The 23,631-nt window shown below is 40.9% G+C and overlaps 1 protein-coding gene across 1 annotated transcript in view; it reads right to left on the bottom strand.

Annotated features, from left to right (window-relative positions):
• Positions 1 to 1,353: 1,353 nt before the first annotated feature.
• The window catches only part of SERPINE2 (serpin family E member 2), a 28,628-nt gene continuing 6,350 nt past the window's right edge, over positions 1,354 to 23,631 (bottom strand). Inside the window, exons 2-9 of the mRNA XM_083742139.1 lie at positions 16,800 to 17,075; positions 14,965 to 15,192; positions 12,920 to 13,117; positions 8,121 to 8,319; positions 7,901 to 8,001; positions 7,471 to 7,557; positions 6,285 to 6,368; positions 1,354 to 2,696 (exon numbers count right to left, since the gene is read on the bottom strand). Of these exons, the coding sequence (XP_083598265.1) occupies positions 2,659 to 2,696; positions 6,285 to 6,368; positions 7,471 to 7,557; positions 7,901 to 8,001; positions 8,121 to 8,319; positions 12,920 to 13,117; positions 14,965 to 15,192; positions 16,800 to 17,055 (1,191 nt within the window). The 5' untranslated portion in view covers positions 17,056 to 17,075 and the 3' untranslated portion in view covers positions 1,354 to 2,658. The remainder of the gene's footprint in view (positions 2,697 to 6,284; positions 6,369 to 7,470; positions 7,558 to 7,900; positions 8,002 to 8,120; positions 8,320 to 12,919; positions 13,118 to 14,964; positions 15,193 to 16,799; positions 17,076 to 23,631) is intronic.

Genomic DNA, 23,631 nt, shown 5'->3' on the forward strand with positions numbered 1-23,631 from the left:
CACAGGGACTGTTTCTTTAAGCATCTGCTTGTCATTTCTCCTCTGGCAGGCAGAATAATCTGGGATGACTCCTATCTAACACAAATGGGACCAGCTTTTTAGGCACATTAGAGCACGTTAAAGCACAATCCAGTTTATCCCTACCTTTTCTGGATTGGAGGAAGAAAAGCCTATATAGTATAGCAAACTATCGTAATCAAGTGGTATCTCTTGTAAAATTACAGGATTCTGTTCTGTTCTGCAAGTACTTTATCCCCCCCCCCCCCCCGGAATGGATAATCTATTCTTCAGTTTCCCAGGTTAATATTCCTTTTTTAAGAAATAAGAATTTTTATTAAAGCTTTTTCATAACGCACTGTGCCATTGAGAGCGTGCTCACTTATGGCTTATGTGTGTGGTACGGAAGCTGTACTACCCAGGACAGGATGGTGTTGTGCAGAGTTGTTAAGGCAGCAGAGAGCATTGATGGCTGCCCACTCTCCACCTTAGAGCAGATTTATGCCACAAGGTGCCATAGGAAGGCACTGGACATAGTAAAAGATCCATCGCATCCGGCTCACTGTCTCTTCGAGCTCCTGCCGTCGGGACGGAGATACAGGACGATGATGACAAGAACGAGCCGTCTCAAGAACAGCTTCTTCTCCAGAGCGATCTCGGCCCTGAATGGGAAACCTGGACTTTGAAGTCATCTAATCTTCCTTGCTGTATTATATTATATTGTTTTAATTAGTGTTTTTATAGTTGTTCTGATTTTAAGTGGAGTGCCCTATCTGGGTGGATGGAGCAGCCAAGTAATTTCGTTGTCCCTGAGAGGGGGCAATGACAATAAAGATATTATTATTATTATTATTATTATTATTATTATTATTATTATTATTATTAAACTAATCTAAATAAAAACAAAAACATGAGAGAAAGAAAACAGAAAATGCAGAGTCCGCTCTCAAAGGTAGCTCTTAATCCTTAAAGTGTTTAACCCTCCCACACTCTCTTTTGAGATCTTTCTTTTCTTTTCCTGGTCTCTCACCCCGGGAGGTCTTCCCTTCCCTGCTTCTCACTCAGGGTCCTTCCGCAAACATCCACCACTAGGTTAATATCCCAAATGTGCAGCTGAGAGAGGGGTATAACTTACAAGTTCTCTTTACCACATGGCAAATTTGCTAACTAAAGCTGTATACCTACTGGCCCAATGTTTTGGGGAAAGTGGGAAGCAGTCCTAAGAAGTATAAATGAATAACAACAGCAAAAGTGGTAACTGGGATAATTCCAAAACAAGGATGAAAATGGTAACATGTAGTAGAAAGTTTTCAACCTGTGTTGAAAGTCAACATGCGTCAAATATAGCACAGGTTATTTTTTTCCAAAACAAGAAGGAACATTTATTTCTGACCGTATGGAGAATATACGTAGAGTTTCTCTTTCCCCTTTACATACAAGATAAAAACCACTGGCCTTCTCAGATACATTCTCACCACAGTAACTGATATCAGAAACAACTTCCATTTAACTGAACAGAGATTAACCTTCATGAGAATAAACATCAGTGAGAGGCAAAGAGAAAATGCCTGGTCTCAGTTGGGGCAGCTAAAATTCATCAAGCTGGTGGGAAAATATGCGGACTTCTCTGCAGAGTATTCAAAACCCAACAGACTCAAGGGATGGCATAGCTCATCTCGTTCTTATTTGTACACACAACCAAAACACACATGGAAAAAGGTTTACCCAAAGGAGGTGGCTGTGTCCAGTTAACAATTTCTTCTTTATTTAATTATGGTGCTACACCAGTCGTAGACACTTTTTAATGAATTTCTCTTAACGTACAATTATCTTGTCCCTGCATTACCTCCAGGAATGATATTTTAGGATACCTGCATACATATTACAGTCTGGAACATTTCAGAATATTGAGTAAACGGAGGTCTTTGCTGGAGCTGTTTACCGCATACCAGAGCACAGCAAAATCCCATCAGTCCAGAGAATTCAAACTTGTGTTTCCTTCCACTTGGCAGCCGACCTTTTACATCCAACTCACGAATCATCTCTGCCAACATCACTCTCATACTACACTGCTTTCATCTGTTCATAATGACTTTATTTTTTTTTCCTTTGTACAAAAAAATATAAAATTTAAATCCATAGAAAGTGTATACTAGCAATGACAAGTTTAACATTACACCAATGCAAAGGCGTTAACTGGGACATTAGTTGTTTTAAGTCTCAGCAGTGCATGCACAATAGAAAATAAAAATGGCTAAAGCTTTGAAATTCTTACAACAATGCCTCATCAAACCACTCGGTGGATGGCAATAGTAGCAGGAGGGCATTTATGTACAAACCAAACAGAAATCAAAGTTGCTCCTTTAGTTCCAACTCTGGTTAAGACTTAAAATCACAATACAAAATACTCAAGACCCCCCCCCCCCCAATTTCAAAAGTTATTAGCACAGGGAACTAATCAGTAGTTTTAAGAATCTTGTTTTGAAAAGGCATTCTGTTTTTCCACAACACTCCCCCAGCTACTTAAAACTCCTTTTCAAAACCTAGTTGGACCAACCACACTTAAATGCTAGTTCATAGCCAAATAATAATGTACAAAAATATTCAACGGAAGAAGGGCATTCATTTTAAAATTTGCTTCAGAAGGAAAATCTCCCACATTCAAGGTTTGTTGACTTGTCCCATGAACAAAACTGCACCTGTGGAACAAGAAAAGGTTATTGCAGATATTGGATTGATTCACAACCTGTTTTGTAACAAAACAAAATCCTCCAGAAGGTTCAGCATTCAATACAATCTAGGCAAGAATGCTTTCAATTAAGCAGCAAGCTTGAATGTATTAATGACTATTAAGTGGAACCCAATTTTAGTCTGTGATCCTAAAGATAAAGGCTCAATTTTAAGGTCATTTTGATTCTGATGCATAGTTTTAATAGGGAATATCATCAAATATTGCACTTCCTTCTAAAAGGAAACAGTACTTCTGCTTTTAAACGGTGATTCTCACAAGTCCATGGATTCAACTTCTCAGAGGCGAGAGTTGGTATATGAAAATGTAATTTTAATACTTTAATTAATTGGTACTGTTAAACGCCAGACAATATGTAAGAATTCTTTAAAAATCAGTAGACATTCATACATGTGATACAGAGTTTCGAAAAAGATAAAACTTGTGTTTTAAAGAGCCAAGTTATCCTAGTAGAAACCACTATTCTGTTTTTATTGTGTAAAGATACTTTGCTGCCTATTTCTAAAACCCGACAAGGACTCCCTTTCAATTTAGTAATTTACACTAAGGAACAGGATCTGGTAAAACTGAAGAGCTTTAAACCCCCTAATTTCACTCAAGTATCAGAAAATCAATGGGAGTTAAAAATAATGTTCAACATTTTGGAGTACAGTGCAATTTTACTTCAGCAGACACTGTCAATGATTCCCAAGAACAGAGAGGAAGAAAGCAAGGCGTGCACTCTGGACTTGAGCTCCCAGCTAGCCAGTTCACAAAAGCCACTTTATATACTTGTCTATGTGGGTTATCAGAGAGTGGCTCTGTTCATCAGTTTGCATCTGCTGCCCGGGGGGGCGGGGGAAGAACAGCGAGAAAAGCTCAAATGCACATAAAGATCCTTCTAGTGTGTGCAGCCCTAGGGTCTGCGGCTGGTGTTGCTCAATGCCAGGTTGGCACTGAGTAAGACCTCCCAAATCCATGATCTGGACGAGGCGGCAGATCTGGTCTGTATCACAGAGACCTGAGTGGGTGTCTTTTTGGCCTTGGGCAAGAGGTGGTTTTGCAAAGGCATTGGGCACCATGCTGCAGGGGGCACCTTACAACACTGCTGTAGAACAAAGTGCTAGAGACCAGGGGACACACTGAATTTTAGCGATGCACAGGGCACCGCTGAAATTTGAGAGCCTGAGGTCTGCCACTGTCGGGACAGACTGGGGATTAGGCCCTTCTTCATGTGCCTTTTCTACAAAGATGTTCAGAGGGTTGGCAACATTAGAACATGCTTTTTCTGCAGTGGCTCCCTGCTTGAGGAATGCTCTACCCAGGGAGGTTTGCCTGGTGCCTTCATTACATATCTTTAGGCCGCAGGGGAAAACAATTCTCTAAAAATTCCATGGCCTTTTTAAATGTGGGAGGGGGGTTATTGGTTTGTTTGCTTTATTATGTATTTTGTGTTCTCATTTTATAGTTTTATGTTGTGAACCGCTTTGTTTTCCAAACTTCGGCCACCAGTCAAACTTAATCTTTTCATATTGAGAACTAACAAAAAATTATTGAATTAATTTAAATGTATATTGTAAGATGCTCGTTAATAAGTGGCTTTATACAATTCTGCTGATAAATATGTGATAAAGCATAGCAGTTTATCTGGCTTTTTATTGTTTTAACTCAGTTTATTATACACACCACCTAGTTAAGATTCTCATGGCATATAAACATAGCTGTCAACTTTTCCCTTTTCTTGTGAGGAATCCTATTCGGAATAAGGGAATTCCCCTTAAAAAAGGGAAAACGTTGACAGCTATGCCTATAAATGTATAAAATAAAACAAACTAAGGCAGGCAGGCCTACTTAATAACAGCTGCATTTGGCCCTTCCTTCAACTGTCACCTAGTGTCAGCCATTACAACAGGCTACCTAAATTATTTCTACCCTAGCTGTTTCTTATAAGAACTATAACTTTTAAGACCTGGTCTCTGAGATTGCTTTTCTCTTTCTTCCTTGCAATTACTTTTGCCTTGTGTTCCGTGTCTGTAGAATCAAAGTATGCAGTGCAGAGACTGAATTGTGGCTGATTTTTGTTAAGACGCCCTGGGACCCTTTTTGGCTAAAGAGTAGAATAAAAAAGTACTTAAAACAAATAAACCTGACTTTTTGAAACGCAGTGTCTGCAGCAGGAAGACTTCTCTGCTTGTGAGAAATTGGGGTTTTGCATCACGAAGGGAGCTTCCAGAAGATGAAACAGGCTCCCTGCTTTAAACAGCTGCCCTCGAACTCATAGAGGGTGACAGGGACCGGGCTCATCCCTACACCCACTCATGTGTGGTACTCTCCCCTGCCCCCAAGGCTAGTGCTAGAAAATGCAAGGTTTTATTTATTTAAAGCGCCATCAAGACTTCCAGAGCAACCTACAAAAATCAGAAGCAAGACAGTATTCCCTGAGGTCTCTTATTGCCTGAATTGGGCCACTGAATTTTAACAAGGAAAACAAACAAACATCCAGAACCTCAATCCCAGAGTATTTCATTCCCAACTCCCTGTTTTAAAAAGCCCCTTCTTATGAAGTTATATACAGAGGGCTTGTCCTGAATTAATAACTGAATGCTTGCTAGGTATTCCTAAGCGTAGCTGCCTCCAGAGAATAGAAAGGGCCTGCAAATCACCTCCCTGCCTGAGAGAAGGTGGATGTACGAAGTGTGCTGGTTTTCAGTTGTGATCCGTTATTCAAAAGATCTAACCCACCAGGTACAGCTTTAGTAAAAAAAAAAAAAAATCACTTATGCATCTGATGTCAGCTACCAGGAGCAGCACTTCCTACAAGATTCCACTGAAATCAGCCTGCCGCTTCTGTATGGCATCTTTAAAATATTCAGTGCATGCCAGCAGATTTTGTTCTTAGCCTGCTTTGATGCTGGGTGGTAGTGGAGGAGACAATGAGATGACTGAAATGTTGCATATATAGAGTGTGTGTGTTTGTGTTAAGATGTCCTGGTCCCTCAAGTCCCCTTGTGAGTCATTTTTGAGCAGAGCTGGGGGTGAGGGAGGTGAGAAGATGTTTTTCCTAAGCAGCTAGCTCATACTGAGCCTAGAATATCAATTAAAAGAAAAACAGGGTTTCGAAGTGGAGCAAAGAGAGGAGATGTGTGTTTTGACAACCGGCCAGTGCTCCTCTTCGGAATCGCATAATGTGCCTTTGATGTCCTGAGCTGCCTGTGTCTGCGGACTCATGCCAGAAGTCCTCTTCCTCCACAGCGTTGGCACTTTTTACCTCCAGCATGCACCATTTATGGAGATGAGCTAATAAATATGCCAGTGGAACAGAGGGGCCTGTTAGTCCCTGGCAACAACCCCTCGAGTGTTGAAATCCTGCGCAGCTGCAAGCTGCTGCATTGCCTCCAAGAGAAGAAATCTCTTATGCACAGTATAAGGAGGGAGGAGGTTGAGGACCAAATTTCGTAAGGCAAGAAAGCATGTAAGAGGTGTCTGTTTTTAGCTGTGGGCTTCTGTCTCCTGAGGAAGGCTGTTTGCATTTAATTCCGTGAAAGTCAATATTACTTACCTGTAGGATTGTGCCGTATGAAGAATACAAATGGCCTGTCTACCACAAACCAAGGTGGGGATGACCTGGCTATTAAAATTGCAGCTTGGACAAACAGAAACAGGGGGGAAATAGTCACTCGATGGTTCTAAACTTATTTTTACATTTTATTTAGCAAGATTTAGAAACTGCTTAATCAACAAAAAAACCTCCCTCTAAGTGGCTTATATAAATAATACCCATTAAAAGTAAACATTAAAAGCAAGTTAACATCATTCCCCCCCAAAAAATATATATATAAATAAAAACAGCAATTGCAAAACAACCTACCCAATCAAATAACCTCTTAAAATTACGTATCTGGGCAGGTGTGCCTAAACAGAAGCAAGGTTTAAAAACAGGTTCTGAAAAGTTCCTGCCTAGTATTATTGTATTTTGAATACTTTTGTAAGACACTTTGTATTTTTCATTTTTGCATCACCTTTAGACCTTTTTGTAGGAACTAGTGAACATTTTTCTAAATAGATAGCAATATACCAGTACCTCCTAAATTGAATAATTTAATCTATTTACCTTTTAAGCAGTTCAGGGTGGGGGCAACAGAAAGGCATCAGTCTGAGACTTAAAATGCCATATTCCTAAACTATAATTAGATTTGCACAAATTACTCTATAATTTGGAAATGCTGAAGTCCAGTAGCTACTGAGAGTCACATTGCTCTGGTAAGTGTATGAACGCCCCTGCTTTAAGCTATATTTATTTAGAGAAATTCTACACTACCTTCTGAAAAAAAGAAAAAAAAAATCTCCAAGTGAAGAATTTTGCCTTGCAGTGACATAACTGGGGAAGGGGCAGAGCGTCAGGGACAGAGCGTCTGCTTTGAGTGCAGAAGGTCTCAGGTTCAATCTCCCACTTCTCCAGGGCTTGGAAAGACATTCTGAATGCTGGAGAGCTGCTGCCAGTCAGTGTAGACAAAACTGACCTAGATGGACCATTGCTCTGCCTTCCTAAGTTCCTATTAGGCTTGGTGGGTGGGGGGAATGCACAAGTGCTTTCTGAAAGTCTGTTAAATGATTATTCTGGCTTGGCAATGCCATTTCAGCTATACTTTAAAATTAATGAAATTATGATTTTATTTTTGTTTTTAAAAAACCTAAAATTTCTATATGCATTAATGATGATTATGGGGAAGCAGTGAAATGCTTACTTGTTGCTGCAGATGCTTTGGTTCCATCTTCACTCACTTCAATCTTTGCTTTTTGCAAGATCTGAGATACATGAATGTTTCCCGTTCCTGTTAAGGGTCAAACACAGAACATATGTGCCGTAAATATTATGTATACACATCCTCATGCTACATTCCAGGGAGCAGCCAACCCTTTTTTAATACATAAACATAAGGAGAAGTCAATCTGCTTCTGTATGCTGTTATTAAGATATGCCATTTCCCCCCACCTGCTAAAAAAATTGTACCAGGTAATCACTTGGCATGAAAAAAATGACACTAAGAGATCACAATACAGTGTTTTGATAATTTAATATCAGTGAGAAGTGGGATAAAATTCAAACCAACCAAATTATTTCCACAAATCCCTAGTCCTAAAACTCATGGACAAGAGAATGAGAGGGTAACTCACTTGTTATTTTTGCAAAATTTGCCTTTGACTGATCAAACATATCTCGAATGCCAAGCTCCTGTAAAGGTTCCTTTAAGTCTGTTTCTGCCTCCGCAGTGAACCTGGTGGGAGCAACAGAAAAGCATCAGCCTGAGACTAAAATTAAGTCCAATTGCGAAAAGATTTTTCAATAGGGGTGACATAAATATGTGAGAGATAAAGTGGGGGGAACAGAACCTACTTGGGTAAAATAACCTGCACTCTCTTCTGCACCATAGTTGTCATCCAGCTCTGTATCGTTTTCGTGCTAATGTGAGGAATAATAGCAGACAAAGGAGTTGTGCTTTCCGTGGGCAGAGCAATCAGCATACTGATACTTTCACCATGGTATGGCAATTCAATGATATTGTACCACAAGTCATTAGGAGTACTTGTTGTGCCTGAAAGAAACAGAGCAAGTAAAAGAAAAGGGATGGGGGGGGGGGGAGGGAATCCAAGACAAGAAAACCTTCAGTCTGTATTGCAAGACTGTCTCAGTAATAAGTAGCTGTTGAAACAAATTGGATCAGCTTGTCCTCAGCCTGTTCCCTGAAGCAGGAGGAGAGTTAGGGATCTACAAGGAAGTTGCTGGCAGAGAAAGAAAGGCAGAAAAAAGGACTTTTTTGCCCCAGAACTTCCTCGTGAATATCCCAACTTGCCCCTTTCATTTCACCTGCAGCTGCTGTCTTGCCCTGCAGGTCACTTCTTCCCCTCCCAAATCACCCTGCAGGTGAAGAGACCATGATGAAGCTATCACACCCACAAACATTTCAGGCTGGAGGGGGAGCATCACTTGTTCCTTCTCCCTTTTGGCCCCATTGGCCATCAGAACGTCTCTTCCCTTGCTCACGGGAGAAACACCAAAGCCATCTCCTGGTATGTCCCACAGAGGAACTTACGGTCTTCAAATAAAAACATCTTGGACATCCTGGGCCATAGGGAGGTTAGGCTGGCCTCAACCAGAGCAAGGGTTTTTTAGCCGTGGCCCCGATCTGGTGGAATGCTCTGTCACAAGAGACTAGAGCCCTGCGGGACTTGACCTCTTTCCCCAGGGCCTGCAAGACAGAGCTGTTCCACCAGGCCTTTGACCACGGAACAGTATGACCCCCTCTCTCCTTCTGTAATCTTCATAGAATGGCAACCAATAGTTGCCATTAATTTGATTCTGAACTGATTTTAGAATGTATTTCAATCAATTGAGTGTGATTTTATGTAAACTCTGCTATTTTTACTGTTGTTAGCCTCTCTGGGTCCAGCTTTGGCTGGGGAGGGTGGGATATAATAAAAATGTATTATTATTATTATGTTCATCCTGATGCCAAGGAGTTTGTTCATACCTTTCAGGCTAGGCTGAAGGAAAGCAAGTAGCAACAGGCTACTTCCAGACTCTGCCTGTGCAATTTTTTCTGCTGCTACAGATTTTCAGACAGCACACCTGCACAAGCTGGTTCATGGACATTTCAGGGGTTCTGTGGGGTGACACAGGGAGTCATTATGACATCCCCCAATGTTTTCAGCAAATGATCCTGATACAGGCCTGAATAAACAAAACTTATGATTAAGTTTGATTCTAATGCACACTGGTGAATACCAACTATTCCATGTCTAGGCAAGGCATATAATTCCAATCCTGGCCTGACTGCACTGGCTGCCAATTAGTTTCTAGGTCTAATTCAAAGTGCTTACGTGGCTTGGTACCTTAGTACCTGAAGGACCGCCTCTCCCCATAAGAACTGACCCGGACCCTCCACTTGTCTTCTGAGGCCCTTCTGTATGTCTCCCCTGCCTGAGAGGTTTGGAGGGTGACAACCCAAGAACAGGCCTTTTCTGTGGTGACTCCCCGTTTGAGGAATGCTCTCCCCAGAGAGGCTCGCCTGGCACCATCATTACATGTCTTTAGGTGCTGGATGAAAATATTCCTCTTTACTCAGGCCTTCAGCCATTAAATAATCTATGGCCTGTTAAATGTGTGTGGGGAGGGGACTGTTCTTATGATTATTTTTTTATTATTCTGACTATTATTATGCTCCATAAATTATGTTCTTAATGTTTATATAAACACCCTCACACACAAGTAAAAGGCCAATGAAATGCACAGGTAAGAATCACTATTTCTCTTTCCCTGCTACACCAGCATTGCCCTAAAACCATCTCCTTCCTCGGGCTGGTGAAGCCTCCTTTAAAGGATGTTACAGAAATTGTGGTGCCACAACTAAACTTTTTAAAATGCATAACCCACCCTTTTCACTACTGCATATACCAGGGTGGAATACCTGAATATAATTGCATGTGAAGCATGTTACTGATAGCAATTGTTTCTCAATGTTCTGCAATAGATTAAAGCTGAAAGGAAAGAGACACACAGAAACAAAAAAAAGGGGGGGCTTTCCCTATCTTCTCATGCCATGTTCGAAACTGGGGGAAAGACATCCCCAAACCGGCTAAGTGTCATACCAACTGTCTCTACAAAACTTCTAAACGCGAGCCATGAATCTGGTATTATGAGGACATCAAGAAAACTGTCAGGAAATACAGCAAACACATTGCTTGCCCCAACTACTCAAGCATTTTGCAGCTCTAAGTATGTCTGTCTTTGAGCCTTTTTGAGAGGAGAGTGTCCCCCCTTTTCTTTTGCTTTGTACTTCTGCAAGCCTTGGAGCTTCCCTGAAGATGCTGATACCTACTGTTTCAGCAGCCCTGTTTTCACTGTAAAGCTGCCACAACAACTTAAAGCATTTTTGTTCAGGCAAGCCTGCCCAGACCCACAGATATGGGTGTGTTTTAACCTTTTTAAAGTTAACGTTAATCATCTTTAAATATTGTGATCTGTTTTATTGATAATTTTAATATTGCTGCAAGCAACTTAGAGGTTTTACAACCATCAAGTGATATATAAATGTTATTATCATTTCTACTTAATAAAAGTAACAGCACCTGAATTCACTATTAGTATAGCTGACACAAGCTATCTCAGTGACAGCTTAACAATAATGAACATGGCATTCTTTGGAAGGAGGAAGTTTGCTACCTAAAGGTACCAAAATCTAGCAATCTGTCTTCAGCAGATTCTTTATATACAAGCTGAATTTCCATGCCAAGTGAGGCTAGGGCAGACCAAACACAGAACAGATGGCCTTCCTTTTGCCACCTTGTACCCCCAAATATTACCGGTACACTGGACAAGAAAACGGTCCAAAAAATGGAACTGCTCTCTTTGGATAAGAATTAATGTTAAAACTGCAAGAAGGTTGCAACTGGCCAAATGATAATGTGTAAATATGAAGTTTTTAAAACTATCATCAAAGAGACTCTTGACTCTCTTGCAGGACAGCGATATGAGAAATCAGGTGGCTTAGCTAAACAACAAAAATACAATGTTGGAAAACTACAGCAATTTTTTATTGCGTGCACAATGTTTTCCAGTTGGTATTACAGAGTTTCAGTAAAAAGCTTCTATTCTCAAATGCTACATATGCTAAGGAGAATGGGGTACCTTCAACAGAAATATCAAAAGCTTTTTAATGTTTAAGGACTCCTGCTATCCCTTTTTCTCATTGTTCTTTACATTCAACATTTAAATAAGCATCCTGCTAGCAATAAAGTAAGGTTCAACTGACAACTTCAAAAGATTACAATAATAGTTTTATTAGCAATAAGTTGCCTCTTTCAGAAATCTTGAATTATCAAACATCCCGTTATAGATTTGCAGTATTGCAAATAGCAATAGTCTGTTGTGAAATACAGAATCTTTGTAAGCTAGCATTTGTATTAGAGTTGCCAAGTTTAATTAATCAAAATGAACAAGCTAATGAAGACTTTCCAAAGTGGGCTGGAATCCTAATTCACTTACTAGGGAGTCAGCCCATTGAACCCAGTAGGAGTTGCTTCCAAGCAAACATGCACAATATTGCACTCTGTGTGCTTGGCCCCCAATTAACTGGTGCAATTTTTAAAAGCTGTTCTCACTTCCCACCCCCTCCATTTTTATTCAGAGTCTCACTTTGATGCATGTGTTGAGGTATGAACGTTTAATTATGAATTATGGAGCTAAAACCTGTTAATCCAGCTTGGGTTTCTTTAAGGGGATGAGAGTACTAATGCTTATTAGGAAGACCATATGCTATCTATCAACACAAAATGTTTCAACAGAAGATCGTAGCTGTTAGTGCTGGATTTCTGCCAAGAATGAAAGGACACCTGACCACATCTCATTGGAAGAGGGAATTCTGAAAGGGATAAAGTAGCACAGGATTGGGAAAACTGTGGCCTCCCAGTTGTTGTTGACTTACAACCCCCATCTTCCCAGACTACTGACCATGATAGTTGGGGCTAACGGGAGCTGGAATCCACCATCATCTGCAAGGCCACTGGTACTGCATTCTTCGAAAACATTTCCTTTTGTTCAAACACTCTCTATGTTACACTGGAACTGAGTTTGGAAATGTTACAAGATTTAAAATGCTCATGCTGAATCACTTCTTTCTCAGCAGGCAGAGACTTACATTAGCTGCTTCCTCCAAGGCAACTGAAATCATCATGAAATATTTTTCAAAGAAATCAGCAAGAATCTGAGCTAATCAAAGTGTTACTGGCCAAGAAATGGCAACTACATAGCCAAGCTTAGGATAAAAAGGGGGCCGTAGATAGCATCAATACTAGTGGGTGCACACACCAAAGAAACAATGACACATCCACACACTCCAGTTCCCATCAACCCCAGGAAGAACTGCCCAAAGCCAGGGATGATGGAACCTGTAGTTCAACAACATCTGGAGGGACACAGGTTCCCTATCTGTCGTGCAGAGCCATACCAGCAAAACCATTGCTGTTTTCATGCCTTGTACCTTCCAACATCACCACAAAATTTAGCATGTACTCTTTGATGGTTTTATACATGTTGAGTTTCTCCAGTTTTTTTTACCTTGCCTTCCTCCAAAACTGGGGGAAAGCAGGCAAGACAAAAAAAACAGTCCACCAAAGAGAAAAAAATATTGAACATACCACAACGGAACACTGACAACTGAGCCAGCATAGGCACTTGGTAAGTCTTTCCATCAGCTCCGTTAAATGTTCGCTTTTTTGTGTTTTCTGGCTGGAAACGTGATTTCCATAGTCCCTTAAAGTACACTGCATTTACCAGCACCAATCTGGTCAGCTCACTATCAAGAGAATCCGGAGATACGATGCCGTCTATCATACCTGAAAAACACAAAAGAAAACCCTATACTTTATGAGCAGAAAAAGAAGCTTATTAATCATAAAAGCTGAAAGGGAGACGGGGGGGGGAACCAATTCAATACCAAGTTACATTAAATAAAAGCTACAAGGAGATCCAGACCAAGAGAATGCACAGAAGACCCGTGCTGGAGTTCAGCTGTGATTTAGTAAAGCACAAGAAAGATTGATAGAGGGTCTAGAGCTCCCAACCCCTGGAACTAGCCCTGGGTTGCTGCCAAACCTTCTTCAATTTTTCTCAATACACTTGGAGGTTTGCCTGGATCAAACCCATTGAAATCCCTCTTGTACTAAAGTAGCCTTCCCCAAGCTGGTGCCCTCTCCTATGTGGTTGGGAGTTATGATCCAAAACATCTGGAGGGCACCAAGTTGGGGAAAGGTGTTCTAAGGGACACCCTACCCCCTTGTTCAAAGACCTTGCTGTCCTTCTGTACACATGTGTGCCAGTCTCATGATCAGTATGCATCTTGAGGCATCTTGAAGCTCCCAGGCACCAAACCCACCAAAATTCAAGATTTCTGGCATTTATGCAGAAATCTTCCTCTAAATTCCAGGGGCAAATCAGTCCATGGGCTTTTTTGTTAGTGTTTTGGGGTTGTTGTTTTTAAGTAATATAAATCAGTAAGCAATTTACTAAACACTATGAGTTTACAAACAAGAAATCAATGGGCTCAATAACGTTCAGCTTTCTCCCTGGCCCAAATACTACCCATTCTTATTTGCCATTGGTGCTTTTTCTTTCAGATCTCATCGTAAAAAGAACAAAGAACAATCAAAGGAGTGGATATAAAGAAAAGCACAAGGAAGGAAAGGAACTTTACATCAATACAGGGACAGAAGAGAATTTTTTGAGGAGATTGTGTTCTTGGCAAAACAGTGAGATAACCGGGTATCAAGGAAATCGCCACTACAGAAGATAATGTAGTCAAGAGAATGTTACAAGTTTAGTGGAAAAGATTTGATATTAATCGCCATTTTGTAGTTTGATTTACACTTTATGTGTTTAAAAGAACAGCCTGTACTCGCAGGCAGGGGGTAAAAAATCAATCCAAATGCTTCAGATGTTTAAAGCTCAGTTTTTCGAAGAATTTGGAAAGAAATGTTAAGCTGAAGAGGAAGAGACCAGTTGCAGCAGGGACTAGAGGCTCCAGAAAGGGATACTGCCAAATCCAAGACACAGGTGATAGTTTGGGCATTGGGTTGGCTTGTTGGAGGGGAGGTTGTAAGCCTCTGCCTGCCTCTCCTAGAGAAAGGGGCATCCCATTAAAATAATACTGGAACCGGAAATGCTTTTTCCAGGCACCAAGTGGGATCTAGGGCCACAGCACTCCTCAAGGTGGCAACCCTATGGGGGCAAACCTATTTGATTTAAGTCATAGGTCCTCCCTGCCTCTGGATAGACCCCTACCATAATACTTCCAGCTGGCAGGATGGATGTTCTATGGTTACACCCAGTGTCTATGCCAAACCTCTTAACATGTGTAATCAAGAAAGTTGTGGCCTTATTTGGCCCCAAACACTGTGTTCTACCTGCTTTGTTCTCTAAGTCAGGGGTGCGGGGGACCAGGGACGCAAAGGGATATTGCCCAATCCAAGACTCTTATTACTATTCTATTCCATCAGTGTGCTTTGCATTATAACCAAATCAAAGCAGAGCAGTTCCTTCTCCAAGTAGCTTACGGTCTATATGTTAGCAGTAGTGAATAAGAGTGGGAAGAGAGATAAATCTAACAACCAGAGCAGAAACAAGACAGATGGTATAACAAGGGGGGGGGGGGTGGAGAGAAAAGTTAACAGTTGGTATCACATACCCTTGGTCTCATTTCTGACCCACTGGTTGATAGTATCAGATGCAGTGTTCTGGTCCTCGAAGTTCACACTCTTAACATTGCACTGAAAGACTTCATTGTTTCTTGAAACAAAAGGCACTTCCAGCTTCAAGCCACTTTTTGCAAAGACAGCATTTGCAATTGACACAAGATCTTTATTCTTCTTTGAGACTATGGCTTTGTTTATCTTCTTCAGTACTTTGCCAACTCCTGATTGAAAAACAAGCAACAGTAAAAAAATAATAAATGCTTAAAATATCCTCTTCAAAATAAGCACTGGTAAGCACACAAACAGGTTTAGAAGCCACTTAAACCTGTGATCCAGGGCATGTTCACTCAGAAGCAAGTTCCAATTATTCCAGTGGAATCTATTTCCAAATGCGTTTGGATTCCAGAGCCAAGCAAACCTTAGGCATTATGGAACATGCCCAACACACAGCCCCATTTTCGAAGTTCAAGCAATGTACCAAGGCAACAGATCGATCAAATGCACTTAACAGATGAACTGCAAGAGAGATAAAGCAGCCTTGAGAAAGGTACCCACTGTTGGTGGGCATGAATATAATCACAGAGCTACACTTGGATTGCAATATTGCCGTTTTACCCATTGTGCACCCTCAGAGCAAATTCTGGGCACTGCCACCAATTTATTTAAGCAGTTCACTATGGGGAAATGATAGAAGTAGGCTGTGACTTGCTGCTAGCTTTCCTGTTTGCTAAACCATATTTACTAAAGACATACTCTAGGGCCTATCGTTCCATGAGAGGAATTGCTTTGCCTACCATGAAGGTGTCATGCTGTTTGGCGTTCCAATGCAAAGTGGCTGGGGAAAAGTACTTAAACTTTTGTGTAGGGAGTTCTGTCACCAGAATGGTCTGAATATAATCAGGAAAAAAATATCAGCGGACTAAAATGCTTGCAGATGATTTAAATAGATCTATTAGGTATAAAATTCTTGGTATTCAAGATTACTCCACAAAAGAGTTCTTGTCTCCAGGGTTTGGAGAAGGACTCAGCAATATGTGATTTCCATTTCCCGAAAGAAAAAAATAAGTCATGGTGCAATAGTGTACTTGCTAGTACATTACAGTACTCTTGTTTCAGTAGGCATAGGGAAATGTTCCATTATAATTATTAATATTTTTGGGGAGGAAGGTATTGATAGAGTGAATTATGTTTACGGTGGTAATACCATTCTGAAATGTGCTTGTAAATCATACTGGCACTTGCAAAACACCCAGGGAGCCAACAAGGTCTAGTGAGCTCCTGTCAAGGGAGGGTTACTGGCTAGGAATGCAACCCTGATGCCTGCCAGTGTCAGGAATGCAGCCTGACAAAAGCAAGATCCTGAGCAGAAAAGCAGAACTTTGGAAAGTTTGATACCACAATAGTATTGTGGATTTAATTTATCACTAAATGCATGGATATTTTAGTCAACATCTGGAGGCAGGAATGAAAAGCTGTCAGTCCCACATAAAGGGGCATTTTATTCTTCCCCTACAAGCCTGTCAATGATACTCAACTCTGTTTTCTTTGGAACCACGAGGACAGTCCTTGTTGAACTTACTGTGTTTAGCATCAATGCTTCACACTGTGCCCAAAGATGCCTCCGGGTATTAGAGATACTGCTTCACTGTCACTTATTTAATACACACTAGACCAAGATAACTGGCTAGTGTTCTCAAACACAGTATCTACTGTTCTTGCTATCAGTCCCACTTTGTATCAGTAACTAAAATAATCCTCACCTATACCGCAATTTCCCATAAGAACACAAAGACCCCAAAGCCCACAACAACAGATCAAAACAACTGACCATTTACGCTGTATCTCATCACGGTTGTTAGCTGTTTCTTTGTCTTGCCATCGGCTCCAAGTTGAAGCATTCCAAGTACTGATGCAATTCCATGCGGGGAAACCACAACATTCTCCTTCGGCCTGCTTTTGACCAGCTGATTGAAAACTTGGATCCCAATGTCTGAGCCCAGTTCCTCAAGAGACAGAGGACTCGGTGGGAAGCAAAGGCACGCAGAAATCAAGGCAGCAAAGAGGAGAGGAAGACGCCTGTTCATGATTCCTAACCCAAAACAATCTAAAGAGAGAGGGGGAAGAAAAGTTAAGGACTGAGCAGAAGAAGCATGTCAGTTCTCTATAGCACTTATTTGCAGGTACTGTCCCCATTGGTTGAAAGTCATATGCCTTTATGACCCACAAATTCAGACCTTAAATCCAGCACCCTTAGAACTAGCCTTTCACAAGAAAAAAAACAAACCTGTGACTACTGTTATATGATAAAGAGTCTAGAAGGAATAAAAAACAGGATTGATGACAAGCTGGAGTCATCAGTTCAGGATCTGAAGTCAGAAAAGGTATTTAGGGTTGCATTTTAAAACACATGAAGTGCTTTTATATCAGGAGTAACCACTACAGTGTATTCCAATGTTAGACTTCAACTCCCAGTGTCCCTGATCATTGGTCACGCTGACTGAGACTACCCATGCTGGCTACAATTGTCTTATTGGTTATATGTGTGATTTTGCACTATGTACAGGAAATACTCCAGTCACTCTATCACGCTCAGACTGCTAACCTAGACATGTATATTAAATCAAATCCTAACTATGGTTTATAAACTTGTTGTAAAGGTAAAGGACCTCTGACAGTTAAGTCCAGTTGCAGACAACTCTGGGGTTGTGGCACTCATCTCGCTTTACTGGCCAAGGGCCGACCTTTGTCCGCGGACAGTTTTTCTGGGTCATGTGGCCAGCGTGACTAAGCCGCTTCTGGCGAAACCAGAGCAATGCACAGAAACGCCATTTACCTTCCCGCTGGAGCGGTACCTATTTATCTACTTGCACTTTGACGTGCTTTCGAACTGCTAGGTTGGCAGGAGCTGGGACCGAGCAACAGGAACTCATCGTGGAGCTCAACCCATTGTGGGGATTCAAACCACCAACCTTCTGATCGGCAAGCCCTAGGCCCAGTAGCCCAAATATCAGAATCTTACTCTTATTTGGCTCTATAAAGAGTTGGTAAGCTACTGGGCTTTATACCCTGCTGATTTGATTGCATTAGAAACTTAAGTATTACCATTACCAAAAATTAAAAAATATTCCTTCTACATTCTGGGCTTGTGGCAGACATGATTGTATTCTTGAATCCACCATGCTCCTCTCCTAAGCTTTTCTTAGGAGTTGGTTCTATGTCCTGTAAGCAAGCGATAGAGATGTGCTCTGGTCAGCTATAAAAGTCCATTATCTTCCACTCAATGCTTTCTTCTTGCTACTACTTGAGCATAGAGAAGGTTTCTGTTGTCTTCGTAAAATCTCCCTAATCCCACCCCCTTCCATCTTGTAATGCTTGGAAAAAATGTGAGTTCCAATGAGTTAACTGCCTTGGATTCAAGAGAAAATGACCCCGTGATCAGTGCAGTCTACGCATCCAGACTCCTACCTCTCCATATATGAAATGAAGCACAGATAGCCTTCAAAATTTGCACTCATCCAAATTTTGCAATGCAATTCCCCAACCAGTGTTTACAAAAATGCATAATGAGTTTGAGTGTCTTCAAAGCAAAGCAAAGTGTGCATCAAAAAGAAAATATTAATGAAAAAAACATAGAAAAATCAATTGAACCAAGGAAAACTGCTTGCAAAAATATGTATACCAATCAAGCCTGCATTTCAAAATGTGTTTATTCGGAGAAATTTGCACAAAACTGATGAATAATTTCCATGATGATTTTTTTATATGTAAAAAAGCAAATTGTTGCTCATTGTAGAGAAGTGGACTGAAGACTGGAAAATTAGACACTGAGAGAACCAGAAGTGATATAACCTTCCATCCCTACTCTGTAAACTATAAAAAGCCGCCTTCTTCATTGAATATGCCAGAATATCCTAGACATGAAGTTGAGCGGCTCTTCTAGGATAATATGCAGCAACAGAAGAAGAAAGAACTGGGAGTGAGTAAGAATGAATGAATGGAAAACCCAAAACAAACCCCAATTATTGGTAACAGGTTTAACACTGCTCAGATTTTCCGAAAGTAGTGGCTGAACTTGTGGCTTCACTGGCACAGTGTCATCAAAACAGACTATTTGCTGACAAGCTAGCAAGTCCCAGGTGTCCTTCACACCTAGCTGTGTGGGAGCTGCTTTTCTGTATTGCGATATCATGCTGACTACATGGGAAAATGCCACTCAATCTGTCCCTACCACATGGTTGCGTCATTCACACACAACATTCCGCTATGTGAGATCACATCACAGAAAAACAAATGAGTGTATGCATGTGTGTGTGTGTGTGTGTTGTGAGAGAACCTCAAAATTCAAGTAAAAATTATCTCTCTGAACCATATGAAAATGCTTCTACACGTCTGAAGTTGCTGCTGCCACAGAATGCAAGAAATCATGCCTGGAACCAGATTCTTCTTTCCTATTTTAATTTTAGGCACACTGCATTCTTCTGCAACAAGAGTGGAGAACTTGTGGCTCTCAAGATGCTGTTGGTTTCTTAGGTCCCACCAGTCCCTGCTAGCATGACCTGACGGGGGTTTAAGTCAAACAGCATCTGGAAGGCCATAGGGTGATCTCCTGTGAACTACAACTTTAATATTTCAAATTTTGGTGTTTTTTGTTTTTACTGAAGTCAATTTTTGCAACCTTTCACTGAACACTTAAAACTGCACAGCTTCCATCTACTTCAGGACATTTTAACATTGTTCATTCACGTACTTATCGCCCTGTCTCCACCCCCCAAAATAATGAGTTTCAGCTTGTTCTGAATTCAGATGATATGGGTTAAAGGGATGGTACAGAACCAAAAGGATTTCCACCCTCCAATATCAAGCATATAAGTTTGCCTTATATGTAACTTGTTATACTATAAATGTCTTCTTCTTTGGCGATCACTTGTAGCCAATTAAGACTGTCTTCCATAGACACTGTTTTAACAATGAGTCCGTAAGTGACTGTGGAGGCCAATTCTGGATCCAAATCCTTCCACAGTGGGGACATTGGTTTCCGGGCAGGAGTTGATCACGGCGTGGATTTGCCAAGCGTGCCTTCCTCTTAGAACGTTTCTCCCTTGCATCCTGAGTTTGAGTGTCTTCAAAGCCCACGACACCTTTGATAAAGGCTGTTCTCCAATTGGAGCACTCGCAGGCAAGTGTTTCCCAATTGTTGGTGTTTATACTACATTTTTAAAAATTAGCCTTAAGACAGTCTTTAATCTCTTTTTTTGACCACCAGCAGTACTTTGTAGAAAGATTAGGGTTGGTCGGGTGGGTGAGAGACAGTTTTACTTATAACTAGCAAATAAACATTTATTCCACTTTATGAGATGTGAGTTAAGCAAGTAACAGTGAAAAATGGGCTAACATGCAGACATAACTGTCAACTGTACTCTGTTCTGTTTGAATAATGCCTCAATTTATTGCTAAACTACTGTTTACTGCACAGAGAAAACTTCCAGCTTCCTAATTATAGCTTAGGAAAGTTTTACAAGTACCCTTCTCACTTTTTAAATGTTCTATTAAGATGAGATTTGAAACTGCCATCCACATGGAAAAGCCATTGGGAAAGGTGGGAAAGTGTTCTCTTCTCAAGAGCCAAATAAATTGTAGCAATCAATGAAAATATTCACCTGCACATCTGGTCACTAGAAGCAGAACAAAGAGCAAAAAAAGCAACATTTATCTTATCATGAAAGGAGTACCAAACACATTCAATATGACTGTAGTGTGCCCATTATAAAGAAAGCTAGTCTTATATTAGCCTTCCTGGAACAGACTTTATTGGCTAGATTAGATTCATGTGAAATTATTGAGGGCACATATTTCCAGAAATAAAGCGAAATGAACCATTCATAAGCTTTCAGCAGAGGGCTTAAGTAAGAGGCTACTACATTGGCATGGATCCTATGTTGCTCCTCCATTCTAGAAGGGGGGGTGTGATTTCTTCCAATTTCTCTTCCCTCTTCAGCTATCTATATCCCATACTGTTTCTAAAGTTCCCCCAAGCTCGAGGATTAAGTCTGGCCATTGTCCATGGAGGCTGAAGTTCAGCAACATCTGGCGAGCCAAATATTCCACACACCTGCTCTAAATGTTGTGGACTACAACCTGACAATTGGCCATGCTAGCTGAAGCTGATGGAAGTTGTAATAAAAAACAAACCAACTGGGTATCCCTACTCTAAAGAGCTGCTGTCATTCCAAGGTATTTCACAGCCCTGCTACCAGAGGTACTTTTAAATGGAATTACATGATATTACATACAACACATTCCACATGCACTACCATATGCTTTATCACCAAACAACAGCTCGTCTATTGAAATAATCTGGTGTCATCTACAAGCCTGAGTACTTCACTGATCCACAGTCAAGATGGCAAACAAATTAAATTGCAACATTGCCAATACAGACCATTTAGGGAACTCCCATAATAACCTTCCTCTCTTTTTTTTATTAAAGAGTTAAAGCAGGCATCCCCAAACTCGGCCCTCCAGATGTTTTGGAACTACAACTCCCATCATCTCTAGCTAACAGGACCAGTGGTCAGGGATGATGGGAATTGTAGTCCCAAAACATCTGGAGGGCCGAGTTTGGGGGTGCCTGAGTTAAAGATACCTGTTTACCCTCAAGTTTCCTCAAAATAGTTACAAATTGAAAAGAGGAAATGTGGCCTTTCCTCTAACCCCATGAAACAGGGTTTGCACCATGTTTGCGCTCTCTCTCTCTGTCCTACCAACACTGGAAGATATAACACCAAAATAATCCCAGACAGGAGAGATAGTGTCTGTGTAATTGAAGCAATATGCCTGAGAAACAGAAAGGAGAAACCACGGGTGGCCAACCATTCCCATAATAAATAATTGCAAGACTAAAAAATGATAGTGATAATATCCATTTTAGAGCTTTGTTTGTTGCACGCCACAAAGATTTCAGACTTTACCCCTGAGAATTAAGCATGAATACAAGTGTCACATGACTATCTCAGTGCTGCTAAGACAATTTTGCAGCAAGAAAAAAGGTCAGTCTGCTCTCACTGCCTACAGAAAATTTAAAAAGCAGAAATACAATCTTCTTCTCTTGAAAGATAAAAGATTCAGACTTAAGCACTAGACTTCATAAGCATAATTTGGGGCATCATCTGTGGGGCACAATCCTGCCACGAGGTGAAGTTAAACTGTAGACCAAGAACCCAGGAAAGAATTTCAGCGAGAATGCTAGGAAGAATTTGGAAATCTCACTTTAAGCAGCTTTCCATAAGAGGGAGTCAAGGTCATGCTTGATGGCAAATGTAAAGGTTCCATCAGCTATAAATTAAGGAAGGAGGGAAGTTTCTGAAAGCCAGTGCAAACACCTTTCATAAAAACAGAGGAAGAGCTAATCCCAGAAAGGCCAATTGCACCCTCACCCCTTTCAACAAAAAGCAGGAACACACACGCACAGAATTCCCCCAACCAGTAACAAGAGGAAGCAGAGAACACTTTCTTCCACACTGTTCAGGTTGGAGCTGCACATATAGCTTCTCTGCCTCTATAGTGCTACATGATTTATGGTTGGAGCTGCCAATATAGGTGAGGAGGGGATATATAATCCTTCCCAGTGTTATAATGCTCAGGCTTGCACCGTATTCCCAGAACCAGCACTTCCTTACCTACAATGATTAATTTAGGGGAGAAAGGCGGCTTCAAAATAGTTGCATACAGAATGCTGAACTGGTCAACAGTTAAACCAAATGCAACAACACCTCCTTCTGTTCCTCCAAAGTCTCTCCAATTCAGCAATACCACACACATGCTAGATTCATCCTCCTCCTCGGTGTCAGATCAAAACTTCAATGGTCTACTTGTAGCATATTGCAATTCTTGTATAATGCCTAGTCGAGGGGTAGCAGACATGTTGCCCTCTAGATGTGGTGGACTCCCTCAGCTCCAGCCAGAATGCCCAGGGATCAGGGATGATGGGAGTTGCAGTCCAAAGTATCTGGAGGGCTCCACATTGGCTAACCTATCAGGTTATTACAAGCATCATAGAAAGTCTTCATCTGACCATTTGTCCTCCTGCTGCATCTGTTAACCTGCAACGCACCATAATTTTTGTACAAGCTGCCCTGCAGCTCCTTGACTCAGAAAGTTATTTGGGCACAGGAGAATCTACTCTGAGACACATTGAGAGTAAGGAAGACGAACTGATAACTAATAAGAGCCTATGCCAAAATAGCTCAAGAACAAAATGGAAAAGTGGTCACAGCAGCCACATAGTGGCAGGAGCCATTGTGGCTACGAGATCAAGCACTAGTGGTGAAAAATTCTCTGCTGGTAGATGCAACTCTGTTCAATGAACATTATTATAGTGGATTTAATTTCAGATATATAGACTTTGCTTGACTAGAAATGCAAATCTAAAGCTTCAGCTAGATGAGTGGTTACTGAAAATTTCACAACAAACTAGAGACACAATGCACACCACATTTCTAGTACTCTCTCATTATTGTAATTGAAAAAAGTTATACTAAAAATATACATAGCTCTTCCTGTGGTTTCTGAACTGTCCCTTTCATTACTACTTCCCCAAAACATCTTTTTTACTAGAGCCTTTTAGTTTTATATGCCTGTTTTGCACCACAAAACTTATTCAT

Source organism: Podarcis gaigeae, assembly GCF_964106915.1.
Source record: "Podarcis gaigeae genome assembly, chromosome: 5".
In the NCBI taxonomy this organism is placed as follows: domain Eukaryota; kingdom Metazoa; phylum Chordata; class Lepidosauria; order Squamata; family Lacertidae; genus Podarcis; species Podarcis gaigeae.